General features: G+C 45.5%; 1 protein-coding gene across 1 annotated transcript in view; it reads right to left on the bottom strand.

The window, feature by feature from the left end:
• Positions 1-485: 485 nt before the first annotated feature.
• Aff3 (ALF transcription elongation factor 3) overlaps positions 486-17,487 on the bottom strand; it is a 478,688-nt gene continuing 461,686 nt past the window's right edge. Inside the window, exons 16-22 of the mRNA XM_059281654.1 lie at positions 16,000-16,063; positions 13,023-13,159; positions 9,643-9,714; positions 7,944-8,037; positions 4,083-4,132; positions 3,737-3,960; positions 486-804 (exon numbers count right to left, since the gene is read on the bottom strand). Of these exons, the coding sequence (XP_059137637.1) occupies positions 683-804; positions 3,737-3,960; positions 4,083-4,132; positions 7,944-8,037; positions 9,643-9,714; positions 13,023-13,159; positions 16,000-16,063 (763 nt within the window). The 3' untranslated portion in view covers positions 486-682. The remainder of the gene's footprint in view (positions 805-3,736; positions 3,961-4,082; positions 4,133-7,943; positions 8,038-9,642; positions 9,715-13,022; positions 13,160-15,999; positions 16,064-17,487) is intronic.

The following is a 17,487-nucleotide window of genomic DNA, read 5'->3' as shown; positions in this document are numbered from 1 at the left end:
TTGGCTTCTAATGTGTTCAGTAGGTAATGAGGACTGGGGGAGGGTATCAGAGGAGAGGCAAGGCATTTGGTAACATGCAATCTAGTGAACTTCTGGCACAAAAATAACTGACTTGTTTCCAGTATTCAATTACTTATTAATATACAACAACCAAAAGCAACTGGGGAATTGTACATAATACTGAAAGTAATCAATAATATAAGAGCGAGGTTCACCTCATCCTGCAGTTACGCTTTTGGTGTGCTGGATCGCACCAGGTTCAGCAACACATGAAATTTTGGTGGAATGTTCTAAGAAGGCAATGGCTTAGCACTGGGGGTAGGATGTGTCTGTAAGCGTGTGAGCATGTGTGCGCTGCGTGGAGTTCCTCCGGCGAGGAACCTCTAATCACTTGTCTAGCTTGGGATCATAGGAACCAGACAAAGACAATGTGTTTCAAAGAGCTGTTGATCTCTCTCTCTCTCACACACACACACACACACACACACACAGAGAGACACAGAGAAAGCTTCGTACGAACCCACACCTAAACACACACGCCCCAGAAAACGATCATTGTTGGATTCTGAGGAAATGTTCACCGAGGTTTGGGAAATGCTGTGGACTAGGGAGGTCAGTAGCACAGTGTCCAGAAACATTGAGCCACTGAGGAGAGGCGCAGTCCGGCTCAAGGGCTCGGTCCCTAGGACAGGTGTGCGCTGCTCCGCAGCCAGTGCAGGCCTTGCTGGGAGTACTGCACCAGGTGTTCCATGCTGCTGTGCAAGGTGACAGGTCCCATGAGCAGATCCAGGTCATTGAAGAACTCTAGGAGACAGAGCAACATGTGAGCGGAAAGTCAGGGCCCGGCTGCCTTCAGGAAGAATTCACTCATGATTTCAAGCATTCTCCATTGTTTATGTGGCGTGGCACAAAATAAAACCCTACCTCCAAATAAATGACTGTACCCAAAGAGCAAAGGGTCTGTATGTTCCAGCTGCCGTTCACTTGATGTCACTGTCACTCAGCCCCCCATTTTTCCACCCTCAACTGTCATGGGCTGAGCCCCTGAAGGGGGTCCAGTGAGTGGGGCTCCAGGGCAGTGGGTCAGCCAGGGGTCGGGACCAAACAGTCACCTCTGCCGAAGTCACATTCTAACTGGGACATTCTCTGTGTTTGCTGTCTCCTTTATTCTGTCCCTAGGTACTTTCTGGGAAAGGCATGTAGAGGGAGGGAAGGAAGGACGGGCCAGATGAATCATGTGTGTGGTGAGCAGAGACAATCATCATGGCTGCTCTGCTGTCATAGGTGAATCACTGAATAATGCTCCCTGGAAGGAAGTGTCCGAGACAATGTTTTCAAAGGGGCTTATACATATGTATAATACACACACACACACACACACACACACACACACACACACACTAAGTGGAGTCCTCCTAAGAAGGAAAGGGGAGGTTCAGGAGAGACTGAACACTGAAGGTAGCTAGGTGAAGCAATCCAGGTACAGGACACAGGAAGAACAGGTTAGGGTGGGTGAACAGAACTGAGTCTGTACCCTATACATGTCACTGAGACCTCTGGTAGGAGGTGCCTAGCAGCTGGTGGGCAGGGCCATCTGGAGTCTGGCTTGCCCATGGTCTCTTGGACCGGGGAGGACTATCTCTATACATTTGTCTACTTTGCTTAACCCACCTGAGATACCCACCTCGGTCCACTCCAGCCACTGAACTAATATCTTTTTCAAAACCCTCTGCCATTCAAGTTCCTTTAGTGTGCTTCTTCTGGTGGCCTGAGGCTTCCTATTATTCTCACTGGGCTTTCAAAGTGTACCGCCTTGGAACTCATATCAACCATTTCCTGTACTCAGGGTTCTTCTGTGCCATCTGTCCCTCATCTCTCTGTGGACACTCTGCTCTTGTCCGGTGGGTTTATACTATCACACGATTATAACTATAATCTCCTGGTCAGAAAATGAGCTCTATGGGCGTTCTCACCTGTTGCTGGAGGGAGAGGACTGAATTATTCAGTTTTTCATAGATCAAGACACAATGGGGGTATGGTGGCTCATGCCTGTGATTCCAGCACTCCAAAGGCTGAGGCAAGAGGATCGCCATGAGTTTGTGGCTAACCTAGGCTACATGGTAAGTCTGAAGTCAGCTTTGGCTACCTAGTGAGAGCCAGGCCAGTTTAGGCTACAGAGTGAGACCCTGTCTCAAAAACCAAACCAAACAACAAGAAAAGAATCTTCATTAACTAACCACTCCCCTGAATTTAACTGCTATAACTCTCTCTTAAGTATGCAGTAAGAGTTGGGCAGTAGGGGCACATGCCTTTAATCCCAGCACCTGAGAGGCAGAAGCCAGCCTGGTTTTACAAAGTGAGTTGCAGACAGCCAAGGCTATTACACAGAGAAATCCTGTCTTGAACCCGTTCCCTTCCACTGGCCCGCCATGTAATCAGAAAAACCATGATTTACTGCAACGTTATTTGTCCCAGTAGAAAAAGAGCTAGAAGTAACTTAAATGTCTGACCATAGGGGGATGGAGTGAGAAATCATGCTCCTTCACGATTCTATAAGCACTGTATCACAATAATATCGCATATAATTGTGAGTGGCCACCTACGGACTACCTAGAAACTTTTCCCTCTATATTTTCCCACATGCCACAAATTTATCCACAGAAAGCACCCATTGCTACACTGAAGTTTTATTAGTGTACGTGTGCGTGTGTGTGTGTGTGTGTGTGTGTGTGTGTGTGTGTGAGAGAGAGAGAGAGAGAGAGACAGAGAGAGAGAGAGAGACAGACAGAGAGACAGACAGAGAGGGATGGAGGGAGGAAGAGAGAAAGAGAGGGAGGCAGAGAGAATGTATGAGAAAGGAGGGGGAGAGAGGTGCTTATGCATACATGTGGAGGTCAGAGGATAACTTTTGGGAGTTGGTTTTGTCCTTCCACTGTGGGTTCTAGGGACTGAACCCAGGCTGTGAGGCCTGTATCTGTGAGCTATCACTGGCCCCTATTACTTCTACTATCAGCAAAGCAAGCATTGTTTTAAAAGTAGTAATTTGCTACTGCAGCTAAGATTATCTCTTCGGTAAGAAGAGATTGTTGTAAGCAAACAACACTCTTCATGTATGTATGTGTGTATGTATGTATGTATGTCTGTCTCTATCTATCTATCTATCTATCTATCTATCTATCTATCTATCTATCTATCTATCTATCTATCTGAGACCGGTCTTATTTATGTAGCCCAGGCTAGTTTGGATTTCCCTTCGTAGCTCAAGCTGGACTGGAACTGGGAAACCTTCCTGCCTCCGTTTCCGGAGTACCACGGTGATAGGCTTGTACCACCCAGCCTGGCCCGCAGCTTAGACAATAAAAAGCTGGTAATACTCATTCATAGCCATTCGCTTTACATATCCGACATTTCTGGAGCCCCATGTGTGTTCTAGGAGCTAGGCTAGGTCTTGGGGGGAACAAATGAAAAGGAAGTGCAGTCTATGTGCAAGAAGCTCACTGTGTGCCCATTTACACCTGCGTCTGAATTTGTACCTGCATCTGTGTGCATCTGCCATCTAATTGATTCCATATGCTCTTCCACAGTGAGGGGGAAAAGCGGGTTCAGGCAGCAGGTGCCCGTTTTTTGTTTCTTTCTTTTCTTCTTTCATAAACCATGACATTTGATCACTGATGCCCCCGGGGCAGATTTCCCCATACCTAGGTGGGTCCCCATCCCCCAGAGGTCGTGCACACACCTCTGTTTTCCTTGGCCAGGTTGTCAGCCATCTCCCAGTAGTCATAGCTGTGGAGGATGCTGTTGGTGATGCTGACGTGATTGGCCGCCATCTGGTGAATACGCTGAGGGATGCTGACGATGGCTGACGGGGACAGGGCGTTGGAGCTGGAGAGGCTGCCCTGAGACCCCACGGAGCTGGTGGGAGAAGGGGTGGGAGACATGGGGGATGGGCTTCCAGTGCTCCTGGAAGAAGAGAGGTAGAAAAGCCAGAGTGCAGAGGTTGGGAGCAGGCGAGGCGGGCGGCCCCCTCAGGGAAGTGCGTCATGCAATGCATGGCTTACTGCATTGGGGAAAAGTGAACTTACTTGCCACTGGACCCCCACGGGGACGGGGCTTGGGCAGCTTTCGATGAATTCTGCAGGGAATAAAAACATGGACCAGTGAGTGCCACTGGCTAAGGCTAACAGTGGACAGCAGCGTATTTTAATGTGACGGTGACAATAACCACTACCATACTGTAGGTCAGTGTGGACTCACAGAAAACAGATCTGGGGAGTTACAATCACAGAGCTATTTTTCCCTCCGTGGAAGCCAGTATGTATGAATGAGTGTGCATTTTGTGTGTGAGCACATGTGTACACATGTGCCTTACCCAGTAGAGGTTTTTACAAACAAATTTTAGACACCAAATTATCCGTAACTGCAAAGGTCTGTTGAATGCTGAACCAATCCACAGTTTTTCATTGAAAATTAGTTTAAATCTTCTGAAAAGAGTGGGAACTCTTTCACATTCCATGAGGAGGATACCTTGTATCTAAATTTAGGGATTATTTACAGGGACATTCGAAGGAAGTATGTCATCAAATCCTATTGTTTTAAATTATGAAGTTTAAGATTATCCCTCTTAATGCTGGGTGCGGTGGCACACCCCTTTAATCCCTGTACTCAGGAGGTGGAGGCAGGCAGAGCTCTCAGTTTGAGGCTAGCCTGGTCTACAGAACAAGTTCTAGGACAGCCAAGGCTATACTGAGAGACCCTATCTCAAACAACAACAACAACAACAACAACAACAACAACAACAACAAAACTTATTCCTCTTAAAGGAATAAGAGGCCGGGCGGTAGTGGCGCACGCCTTTAATCCCAGCACTCGGGAGGCAGAGCCAGGCGGATTTCTGTGAGTTCTAGGCCAGCCTGGGCTACCAAGTGAGTTCCAGGAGAGGCTCAAAGCTACACAGAGAAACCCTGTCTCGAAAAACCAAAAAAAAAAAAAAAAAAAAAAAAAAGGAATAAGAGGATATTCTTAAAGCGATAGCATTAAGTATACTTCCTAACAGAAAATTTGAAAATTCTGACACTTATTAATACCTTATTATTAGCATAAACATTAGCACAATTAATAGTTCTGAGAGGTTTCATTATGACATACAATTTTTACTGATTTTTTTAGTGGTATTGGGTACTGAACCCAAGTGTTATAGGAGGGCACTCTGTCACTCAGCTCCATCACTAGCCTTGATGTTCTTAGATAGCCCAATTTAGGTTATTATATTTCATGTGCTAGGTATTTGCACCAGGCATTTAAAAGTTTTCCAGATTGGGGTGTGTGGCTCAATCACAAAGTACTTGACTGGTATGGGAAGCTCCTGGGTTTAATCCCAGGCACCACAACAAAACAGAAACAAACTAGCAATAAATGAGTGAATGAAAACAAGTAAGAGAAAATACAAACGATTTTTAATATTTTGTATGTGTATGTGTGTCTGAATGTGTGTGTGTGTGTGTATGAACATGCCATGTATGTAGAGGCCAGAGGACAACTTGTGGGAGTCAGTTCTCTCCTTCTCCATGTGGGTCCTGGGGACTGAACTCAAATCATCAGGCAGGCTTGATGCCAAGTGCCTCTGTCACTGAGGCAGCCCCGCAGCCCAGAAAAAACATTCGGGAAGTCCTCTCTTAAGCAGGGGACATCACCAAGTACCGTTGGGTTTCCTGTCTGAGAGCCTGGTCTACTTTCTCCTACAGTCTCCACAGCTATCAGGGGAAGCGACCCCTCTCAGCGATTCCTAAGACAACGTGCTTCGGGCGGAAGGAGCTTCATGAAGTGCCTGGCTGTCTAGTTTCTGTGCAGGAGCTGCCAAGACGGCAAGAAGTGGCCTTTCAGGCTCTCTGGAAGGGCAGACACAGGACAGAATGACAAACGGCCACCTTCACCTGTCTCACGGAGAGAGCTAGGACAAGAATGCCATCCTAGGGGATCCCCTCCCCTTGCCTGACAGAACGGTGCTGACATGCCTCGCTGATGTGAGACTCCTCACGTATGTTCCTTCTACTCAACATTCTGGATAGGAGGACACAAGGCAGAGGAGGAGAGAGGTCTGGGGTTGCAGGAACAGTTTAAGAAAGGGTTCTGAATGGGATGGAAGTCTGCTGGCCCTCCCCCTATCTGTAAGCATCATGACCAAAACACACTGGTAGGAAGAAGGTCTCCCTTTCAGAGACATCTACGCAGTGCTGAAGCATGGTCTCCACAGCTGAATCATCATTGTAACCCAAAGGCCTCAGGCCCCAAACTCTATGTAAATGGTGCCTGAAGTCTGGTCCCTACTAGGTCCAAAGCTTCGACATGAAGGACCCGTTCTGGAGAACCACTGAAAGGGCGTGGCCAGACTGTGAGACAGATCTGAGATGGTAGGAGGCGGGGTGATGAATGTGTTCTCTAGCTGGCGGCAGATAACAGGTCCACAGTGCGCAATACATCCAAGTATCACACTGTACACCATTAATAACACAATCTACTTCAAATAATAAAATACACTTCAGGCCGGGCGGTGGTGGCGCACGCCTTTAATCCCAGCACTCGGGAGGCAGAGCCAGGCGGATCTCTGTGAGTTCGAGGCCAGCCTGGTCTCCAAAGCGAGTTCCAGGAAAGGCGCAAAGCTACACAGAGAAACCCTGTCTCGAAAAACCAAAAAAATAAAAAATAAAAAAATAAAAAATAAAATAAAATACACTTCAAAACAGAGAATTGATAGAAAGCAAATGCCAATCACTCCTGGAAGAGAATATGATTTGACTGGATACAAATATTAAAAACTATTTTTAATCCCTTAAAATTTTGTCAGAACTCCCTGGGATCACAAAATACAGTGTACTTCTTTACTCAAGCATTTTCACTTTTACTTTGCTATAATAACTCATCTCTTAGACTCCTGGCTCCTGAAAATCATGCCCCAACATGTGCATGTGTGTTTGAGACAGGCCTCACCACATGTGTGGTGTGTGTGTCTGGCTTGGAACTTGCCATGGAGAGCAAGTAGCCTGGAACTTGCAGTGATCCTCCTGCCTCTGCCTCTGGGGTGGACCGATTTTGTGAAGGAAAATCTCCATGCCAGGTCTCATGTCCCCGATGACCGGGGGGCTCAGCAGTCATTCTGTGTGCACAACCAGAAGGTTGGTAGTGTGCTAGACACAGCCCAGGGGAGCTCCAACACAGCCCGTCCATCCGGCCGGCCGGTCTCTAAGCTGTGCAGGCTGGCGATAAAGGCTTGAAAATGATGGCTGTGTGCTTGTGTGTGATAAGGAGTGGTGGGGTTAGTGATGGTGGCATTTCAGAACAGAGAAGCGGCCCAGAAATTATGAATGAACGATTAACTTCAGGATCACTCTGCAACACTCCATTAAAAAAAAAAAAAAAAGGTACTTTTTGTTTGTTTGTTTTGTATTCTTCCAGTGAAAACAATTTAATTCTCTGAGATAAAAAGTTGCCGTGGTTACAGTTCAATCCCTGTCATTACACATTGCTATCAGGGGTCCCTGAGCTATAAGAAGCCATTTCCCATCTTTAAAAATACCATTTGCATCAAAGATTAAGTCAGCTAAGGGGAGTGGGTCTAAGTAGTTACTTCCCAGAATTCTACATGGACAGAAGGAATTATATCTGTTCCAAAGACCAATCCCTGGGTCACTGGGGGGCGAATAACTGGACACTCTTTGTTTACAGGCCGTAAAAATAAGGACAGGAAGGCAGGGGGACGAATTAGCTGGGCTCTCAAGGCCCATTCTGCGAGCTTTCCAAGCCCCAGTGTGTCATAGATGGGGTGATTCTGGAGGACGGAGGTGACAGGTTCAGCCTCAATGCAATGGGCTGGACGGGGCCTCTCAGAGCGGGCTGTCAGGGAGACGGCTCAGCACACGGAGCCATGGCGCTCATTTGCTAGCCGGTACCTTGAAATAGTCGATAAGTGCTTTCGAGTACTTCACAGCGTGGTCCCTTTTGAGTCGAAACATCCGCCAGTATAGAAGAGCCAGGCATCGGTAACTGCGGTAGAAGAGGGGAAATGCGTGTCTTTTACAGGGAAGCTTCAGAACGAACCCTGTCATTTCCTACTCAGTATTTCGATCACACTTATACATCTAAAACGTTCCCATATTAAGTATATGCCTGAGTATTTGACATTCCTTTTATTAAAATAACAACAACAACAACAGCCACCCATAATTCAAAATTCCAAGGAGGCACTCCATACGTGCATGTACCACCGGATGATGTGTGAGCACAGCCTGAACAGCTCTTTGTTGGGAACAGGGTCAGGCTGCTTTCTCCTCCCACCACCAGGGGGCAGTCTCTCTCCACGAGAGGCTGAGGGAGTGCTAGCAGCACACAGGCCGCGCTGCTTTATTGGGTGAGCTATGGGCTTTGCAGACAGGACAGCCAATTTCACAGATTTTTATTACCGCTGCTTGTTAACGCTTTACTAGGTTGTAATGAGTTCAAATAAAGTGCACTACAAACAACAGAAGTACTAATCTGAGGGCAGTTACGTCTGCTTATTTTCTACAGTGTTTTGTATAATTATTTATGTCAAACCTATATTTCAACATTAATTATTAATCACCATCAATTTATTAATCCCATCATGGTAGTCCAATAAAGAAAAGGGCATATTTAGCACTTTCAGAGGCTAATTCTCTCTTCCCTGGTGCTTTGCACTCGTAATTCTTCCCCAGCTGAGAGCAGGTATTGATGTGCTAGAAACCTAACATGCCCAGCACAACTCGATCCTGCTCGCTAGCACTTCAAACTCCAGATGAAATTCTGTCAAATAGCTCGAGCCTCTCTTGTGTCTTTGTGGCTGTTAGGCTGTCTGAACCTCCATTTGATTTTCTATCTCTCAGATTAGATCTTGAGCCCAGCGAACCTGCCGAGAGCAAAACACTCCGGATGTATGGATGTAAGGGCAGGGGAGAGCTAGAGAGGAGCCCTTGCAGCGTGAGGCCTGGGATGGGGCATTTAGAGCAGAGGCTGTGGGAGTTACCTCTGCATAGTCCTTATTACTGTAATCCTAAGCACAGGAAGATCGATTACCCATTAGCCAGTACGAAAGAAATGATTTTATTATCTAAGTATAGCGAGCTGCCCCTCAGTTCAGTGTACTGATAACTCTAATGGATTGTGAGTATCCATGCATACTGATCTGGCATGCAAAGTAACTCGTCAATGATTTTGACTGCATCTAAAATGTTAAACACAGGAAAAATTCCACTTAGCACAATTCACATTCACATGAATGAGGCGGGACCTATGTGGTTTCACTTGTGTGTGTGTGTGTGTGTGTGTGTGTGTGTGTGTGTGTATGCACATGTGTATATGTGTGTGCATGTGCCTGTCCATGCATGTGTGGAGGCCAGAGGTCAATATTGGGTGTCTATTGTTCTCCACCTTATTTCTGAGCTTGCCGCTTTTGGCTGCCCTGACTGGCTAGTGATACTACTCGCCCCCTGTGATCCTCTGGTCACTCTGAATTCAGGGTGGCATAGTGAAAAGTGGACTGGACCTGTCGGCTGTTGGAGCGGCTTGGGATCAGGGTATCAGGATGCACAGGACAGCTCGGCACCCCGTTTGCAGAGCTGGGGTTACACTTACCAAAGCGCGGCCAGTTGTTTGTCCTCGGGTGTGGCGTTGGGGCCTGAGTGGGTTTTTAGTCTCATAGCGTACCTTAAAAAAAAAAAAAAAAAAAAAAAAAGAATAAAAAAGCCAAGAAATTAAGAAGCCCTTTCTGGCTATCAACAGAACCTCTTGTACGATGGTCTCTCTCTCTCTCCACTCCACGCTTACATGTTTTTTCTTTTTTTGAATTTACGCACATGCGTGTGTCCGCATGCGGGTATGTGTGAGTGTGGATGCCCACGGAGGCCAGAACTGAGTGTTGGATCCCCTCAAGTCACAAGAGGTTGTGAGCCATTTAATGTGAGTTCTGGACCTGGAACTTGGGTCCTCTGCAAAAGCAGCAGGTGTTCTTAGCCCCTGAGCCAGCTCTCCAGCCCCAAGACATCGGTGTTTGTGGTGCGTTAAAAGCTGGTTGACGGCAGTACTGTGGTGACCAGAAGGAGGGGACTTTTTTTTTTTTTTAATTTTTATTTTGCAATACAATTAAGTTCTACATATCAGCCACAGATTCCCTTGTTCTCCCCCCTCCCGCCCCCCTCACTTTCCCCCCAGCCTGCCCCCCATTCCAATCTCCTCCAGGGCAAAGCCTTCCCCACAGACTGAGATCAACCTGGTGGACTCAGTCTAGGTAGGTCCAGTCCCCTCCTCCCAGGCCGAGCCAAGTGTCCCTGCATAGGCCCCAGGTTTCAAACAGCCGACTCATGCAATGAGCACAGGACCCGGTCCCACTGCCTGGATGCCTCCCAAACAGATCAGGCCAATCAACTGTCTCACCCACTCAGAGGGCCTGATCCAGTTGGTGACCCCTCAGCCATTGGTTCATATTTCATGTGTTTCCGTTTGTTTGGCTATTTGTCTCTGTGCTTTATCCGACCTTGGTCTCAACAATTCTCTCTCATATAAACCCTCCTCCTTCTCGCTAATTGGACTCCCAGAGATCCACCTGGGGCCTAGTCATGGATCTCTGCATCCAGATCCCTCAGTAGTTGGATGAGGTTTCTAGCACGACAATTAGGGTGTTTGGCCATCCCATCACCAGAGTAGGTCGGTTCGGACTGTCTCTCGACCATTGCCAGCAGTCTGTTGTGGGGGTATCTTTGTGGATTTCTGTGGGCCTCTCTAGTACTTTGTTTCTTCCTATTCTCATGTGGTCTTCATTTACCATGGTCTCCTATTCCTTGTTCTCCCTCTCTGTTGTTGATCCAGCTGGGATCTCCCACTCACCCAAGCTCTCTTTCTCTCAATGAAGTAGGTGCTCACCCACTCAGAATCTTGAGCGATGAGGTACTCTGTGCAGTGGTGAGAGGGGCCCGGGTTAAAGGCCCATCTCAGCTACTCAGAGTTCAGACAGATGTATGAACATCTCTAAGTGTCTGTTTCCTCATCTGTAAAGCGAGACTAACCCATCAGCCACACAGCACGCAGGGGTCAGCCCAGCTGGTTTGGATGCTCTCGGCACAGCAAGTGCCTTTCTGAAAACGGCTGAAACAGTACTACTGTCCTCTTGCTGAAGGTCTGTAAGTTCCAAGTGTGGCTCTGTGCAGTTTCCCCGGAGCTTGCCCTGGAGAAAACCCTGCTTGTGTGATCTACAGGCTGATGGATCAATATTTTACCCTGACTGAAGCATGGAAGTCTTCACTGTCCCTTCCTTTATGGAATACTATCTTGAGTACCAGATGGTAGTATAAATTGTTTCAACCACCAAATACAATATACAAGACTCACTGGAAGGAACAGTTTATTGTGTACACAGCTATACTTCTGTTCTTTTCTCCTGGACACTATTCCTTCCTCCACTATTTTTTTTTTTTTTTTTCCAAGATAGGGTTTCTCTGTGTGTAGCTTTGGCACCTTTCCTGGAACTCACTCTGTAGCCCAGGCTGGCCTCCAACTCAGAGATCCACCTGCCTCTGCCTTCTGCGTGCTGGGATTAAAGGCGTGCTCCACCACTGCCTGGCCCACTATTTTCTTTTTATTGAAAAAGTTCCTTCAGTTTTTTTTTTTTTTTAAAGATTTATTTATTATGTATACAGCATGTATGACCAGAAGAGGGCGCCAGATCTCATTACAGATGGTTGTGAGCCACCATGTGGTTGCTGGGACTTGAACTCAGGACCTCTGGAAGAGCAGTCAGTACTCTTAACCTCTGAGCCATCTCTCCAGCCCAAGTTCCTTCAGTTTTAAGAGTATTTTTTTAAAATTTTAGTTGTTTTTTTTTTTAAATCAATTTACAAATAATTAGGTCACATGATGGCATTTTCCAAATAAAGTTTATTTTTGTTGTTTCTCCTTTCCAGCCCCTTCCTTCTGCTCTGAGAACAGGAGAGGGATCAAGGGGTTCTTATTTCCTCTTTCCTGGTGTCAGCTAGAGACAGACACTTCCGTCTTCCTTAGCCTGACCTAATGCTGGACAGTCAGGCCCTCCTCTCTGTACTAGAAGATCGGCACACTCCCTTCTGCCTGAGAGGAGACCACTGCGGTCCTGGGAAGTGCTCTAGTTACTGACACCATGCTGTTCCGTTGTGACTGGGCATGCATTTCTTTAGGTTTACGCCAGTTGGCTTTTTGAACCTGTCTTTTGACAAGTTCAGTGATTTCTAGCCACTGTGTGTTTTAATACTATTTCTGCCCCATTCTCTTTTCCTCTCATTCTGGTCTCTAGTGATATGGGGGTGGGGTGGGGTGCCGAGTTGGATCGTCTGTGATTAGGTTTGTTGTACTTTGAGTGTGACCCGGAAGTTCATCGGTTGAGACTATAATTCTCAACAGAAGAGTGCTCAGGGGTGAGAATCTTTTTTTTTTTTTTTTTCAAGACTGGAATTAGCTCTGTAGACCAGGCTCGCCTCGAGCTCACAGTTTATCATTGTTTTTTCTCACCATTTTTGAGAAGTAGAATGAACGGATACGTTTATTCATTTGAATGATGAGGACTGAAGCCAGCAGCTTGAGCAACCAGGCAAACTGTTCTACCACAGACATACATCTCCACTTTTATTCCCCAGTGACTTTTTATTCTCCAGCAGCCTCGAGATTAAATGAGTTCAACCCTTACCACTTCCTAGGTGAGGAGACATGGGGACATGTCCCAGCTCACTCTGACATTGCTTCTTCCTTGGACAGTCAAGGAGGCTTTGGGCAGGAGGTGCTTAGCCTCACACAGAAAACACAGAGGCATGGAGGCATGCTGCATGGAAGTTGTAAGTCCCTCTCCATTCTTATTTTGGGGAATGAACACTGGTCCCCAGTAGCTGATACTGCAGGCTGCCATTCTTTCCTCAGTGTTCCCCATATGTACTTATGTACGTGGCCTTCCTGTGCCCCCCACCCCCACATCCTCTGCTGGAAGCAGACCTCACCTGATGAGCTCCACCGTCTCGGAGTACATGGTGTATGGAGACTTGGATTCCATTGGGCCTTGCTCCATGGCATTTCCACACTCAATGAAGGACAAGGCTGCTTCGGCATAGTTCAAGGCCTTCCCAAACTTCTCCACCTGACCAACAGAATCAGTGGTGCCTTCCTTAATAAGAGTGTTTCTTTAAACAAGAAGCATCACCATACAGTTTATACACTTTGAGAAACCCAACCTGTGAGCTCTAAAATCCCATGAAACGGAGCCAGGAGAAAAAAAGAAATAGATATGTAGCCCACCCTGCCGTCCATAGCTCATTTTCCATGGCTTCATGTACCTGTGATCAATAAGGCCTGAAAATGTTCTGAGGAAAATTCCAGAAATAAACAGTTGATGAGCTTATACATTTTATTATTACAGTATCCTATTATAATTGCCCTACGTTATCATTAGTTACTAGTTCCTGTTGGTGTCCTTCTATGTTTAACTGGATAGCAAAGCCATGCATGTATAGGAAACAGTGTGTATAAAGCTTTGAACAATCTGCAGCCTCAGGCCTGCTAGGGGAGCTTGGAGCCCACCTCCCTTGGATAAAAGGGACCCAGTGTAAATCCCCTCTAGTCATTTTCTCCTGCCACTAGTGAGGCCAGAGAGGGTAGAATTCACGTGACACCTTCAACTTCGCAAAGTTCCCTTTCCTTCTCCCCAGTGGTCTGGCAAATCCTTGTCCTCGCATCTGCCAAGGGTCACAGGTCTGGTTCCATATGTGGGCTTTCAGGCCTCTATTTTCAACCTCAACAGCGATAGTTCAGGGCCTCGATTTCTGTCTAGTGTGTTATTTGTGACTTTATACCCCTGTCATGTTTGCCCTCTCGTGACATTGTTAACAGGGCCTCACTCACGGGAGGACTGAGAAGGGGAATGAGCAGAAGATTAACTTAGGGTTCTACAGCTCACTTTTACAAAATGAAACCCAAAGCTGAAAATCAAGCACAGAACAGCTCTGGGGTTATCCACCCTGGCTACATTTACGCCAATCAGCACAGAGGCTGCAGCGCAGCTGGCTGGGCCGGACACACTTGGAAAGAGCAGGGTATCACCAGTGTGGGCAGCAGCCCCGGGTCAGACTTACGGCCCCGAGTTCTCCCAAGTCTAGACACCGACTGCTGCTCTAGAAAATCACACAGTCTCACCTCGCAGAATCACCTCTGTTTTCCCATGACTTATTCATCAAAGGAAAATTCACATACCTACTCTTAACTACTCTCAGTCTACCGCTAAAATAAATGAATATAAAAATAAATCCCCAACTTTCCTTAACAATGATACCTTTGAAAAATGAATAGACTCATTAGTAAAAAAAAAAAATGAACACTTATAAGTCATACAGGCTATACCACCACATTTTGGGGCAATACTGTCAAGTCAAGGAACTAATTTCATTCCAAAGCACTTAATTTTGGGGTGCATGCACTCGATACACAAAAGCTCCTTCCAGGGACACATAAGAAATTTGGGGAGCAAAAACCGTGTACCACAAAACAGTTCAAGATGCAAGGCAGTCTGTGATTGACAGAATACAAACGGAAGAGTCCAATGCAAGAAGACGGGAGGGGGAGGATGGGGGAGGGGCTGCAGAGAGTTGGGGAAGGTTTCATTGAGGAGACTGAGAAGGTAGTGGGAAGGAAGGACATGATTTGGCTAGATCTGGGGAGGATACTGCAGGAGTGGGTGTACCTGGGAGAGTGAGCACTAAGCTCACTAGCTACAGGTGGCTAGACATGTGGGCTAGCATGAACGAGGTATGATGAGAGGCTGTTAAGGAACAGGGCACGTAGAGATGGGTAACATGGTGTTAGGTGAAGATAGCTGGGAAGCTTTGGATGATGGCTTCAGGTAACAAATCTCACCATATTTAAAAGTGTGATGTTTTTGTCCAAAGTGGCCATGCATTAATTATTTTCCTTTCTTCCTTTTTTCTCTCTCTTTTAAAACAGGGTACAGGGAGATCCATACATTGGTTTCCTCAGATGACCTAAACTCTCCACCAGACCTTGGGATTGTGGGCAACCTTCTCTTTTTTCTGATATTCACTGGCTATTTCCACATTACCCCAGTGTTCCCTGGCAGCTGACATGAGATAATAACTGTGTGGTGGGCAATGTCAGGCACACTGGGAGAGCAACTGTTAGGATTTATATATCTTTCTCACTGGACTCATACTCTGAAAGGTATTTGAGATGCCACCTTTATCTCCAGCCCTATGACTAATCTTTGCTATGAACTCTGGAAGGGAAGAAAACTAGAATCTCTAGGAAGGAAGGCATCCTTTTGGAAGAGGCCTCAGGGTGGAACTACTTTGTGATCTAAACAAAAAACCAAAACCAAACAAACCAAAAGTCTTTCTATTTTTTTGCCCGAAAGCTTTAAGGTCTCCAAAATAGATCACCCAAGTCAGAAAAGTTATTCTTTGCAAAGATCAAATTATGGCAACTTTAAGGTTTTAAGTGCAGGTGATGGTTTTTATGTTGAACACCTCAGGGGATTGGTTTCTATGTTGAACACCTCAGGGGATGAGTTCCTTTAGGGCAGATATACACAAGGAACACTAGTCATCCTGAAAAGAGATTTGTGGGACTGAGCCAAGGAAGAGCCAGCTAGACTAGCCAGAGACGAAAATGCAAATTCAATTTATTTCTAATAGCTCCACCCACTGACTCCACTGGCTCTGGTTACTATTCAAACCTTAAGACTAAATTGAAATACTCATTTATCCAGGGCTTTCTTCCAGTTCGACATTACCGAGTGAAGTCATAATTTATGGGGCTATGAGCCTTTGATTATATAAACATTTTCCCATTTAGCAGGCCCAGCCATCCTTGTAATAGATTTTATAATTACCCTGGCTATATTGCCCCAGTGATGAAGCTGCAATACAAACACAATTTGGATGAACAAATCTGGAAAGAAAAGGGGCTCACCATCGCATCTGCTTTATGCTTCATCCGCTTAGCTTCTTGCATAAAATAATCTGCACTCCGAGGCCTACAAGGAGAGAATATTAGATGCCATTATTGCTTAAGTGCCAGATCTGTTGAAAATATGCTTTTCTTTCACTCAAACATAATGCACAATTTAAAAACTCGGCTTAATATGGAATCATGTATACTTTTTGCACTTTCAAATTACAGCCTGTACATAAAATACATTATTTTTTTTCTCCTAAGTTAGCAATTCAAAACCCACTCAATACATGCAGATAGCCTATATTTAGTTGCCTTAACATGGTCCCTTAGTGCCTAATTTGTGAATAAGATTTTTTTTTTTTATTGTATGGATAAGAAAAAAAGTGAAGATCTTATTTTGCATAGTATCTACAGAAAACTATCCCCCCTTTAACTTAAAAACTGTAAATCTATCTGGTACCAATTTCATGGATATGTATGAGTGAGAGTATTTATCTCTTCTTAGGAGTGTGTCGTTTATATGCATAAATAGTACCTAGAGTTGTATGCACATACAGTTAATTATCTTAAAGCCTCACAGTGAAAACTGAAGAACTGTGTTGCAGTATGATTCTGCTCCAGTTGTAATGAAGTTAATTGTAAAATGATGTCTACCTTGTAACAATGCAAACACGGCATGTATCCTCTGGAGTGCTGATTAGCTAGCTGGTAAACAGGAGCATTAGACATGTGTGTTATTAAAGCAATAACCCTGGCCAGGGACAATTCTTCTGGGAGATGAAGGTAATTTGTCCTGAGACCAATCTGAATGTGCATAACAATCCTAAGTCACAGTCCTAAACCACTCACTGGTTGGTGCCTTTAAAATGCTTTAGTCTAATAGATTAATAATAATAATAAATAAACCTTTACATCCTCAAGATGCCATCAGCATAAACTTCTTTGTATTCTGTGTGTTGTGTGATCAATAAACTTGACCTATTCATAAACAGCAGATACCAGCCAGAGGATAGGATGTCAGCAGAGAGATCAGTCATGGGCTGTTTAACCTATTAGGATACATTTATTTTAAACTGTTTTAGATTCTAATGGGTCTTTTACCTCATTGTAACACCAGGTAGTCAGAACATTCCTTTATTCAAAGAGACCAGAATGCTTAGAGAAACAGTATGTGCTCTGACAATGAACATGGGTTGACTAAAACACAGCATTTAATTAGTCAAAGTAAGAAACAAAATCAGGTTCAAAGCAGTAACTAGTTTTGGGTCAAAAATCATGGGAACAACAACAACAAAAAGGACTTCATGTCCTGTCTCTTAATTCTCTGCAAATATTGTCAGGGTTGTGGCAATATATGGGGACTGATGTGCTGGTTGGTTACCACAAACTGACAACCTAGCTGCAGGGGTTCCTGAATGCAACTGTCTGTCTTTGGGCAATTGCTCCTTCACTGTTTTCACTCCCATCTGGGTCTGAAGCCTTCTATTCCCCTTGATAGGTCTG

Source organism: Peromyscus eremicus, chromosome 16_21 (genome assembly GCF_949786415.1).
Source record: "Peromyscus eremicus chromosome 16_21, PerEre_H2_v1, whole genome shotgun sequence".
In the NCBI taxonomy this organism is placed as follows: domain Eukaryota; kingdom Metazoa; phylum Chordata; class Mammalia; order Rodentia; family Cricetidae; genus Peromyscus; species Peromyscus eremicus.
Note: the sequence above shows the minus strand (reverse complement) of the source record. Positions and strands in the feature narration are given on the sequence as shown.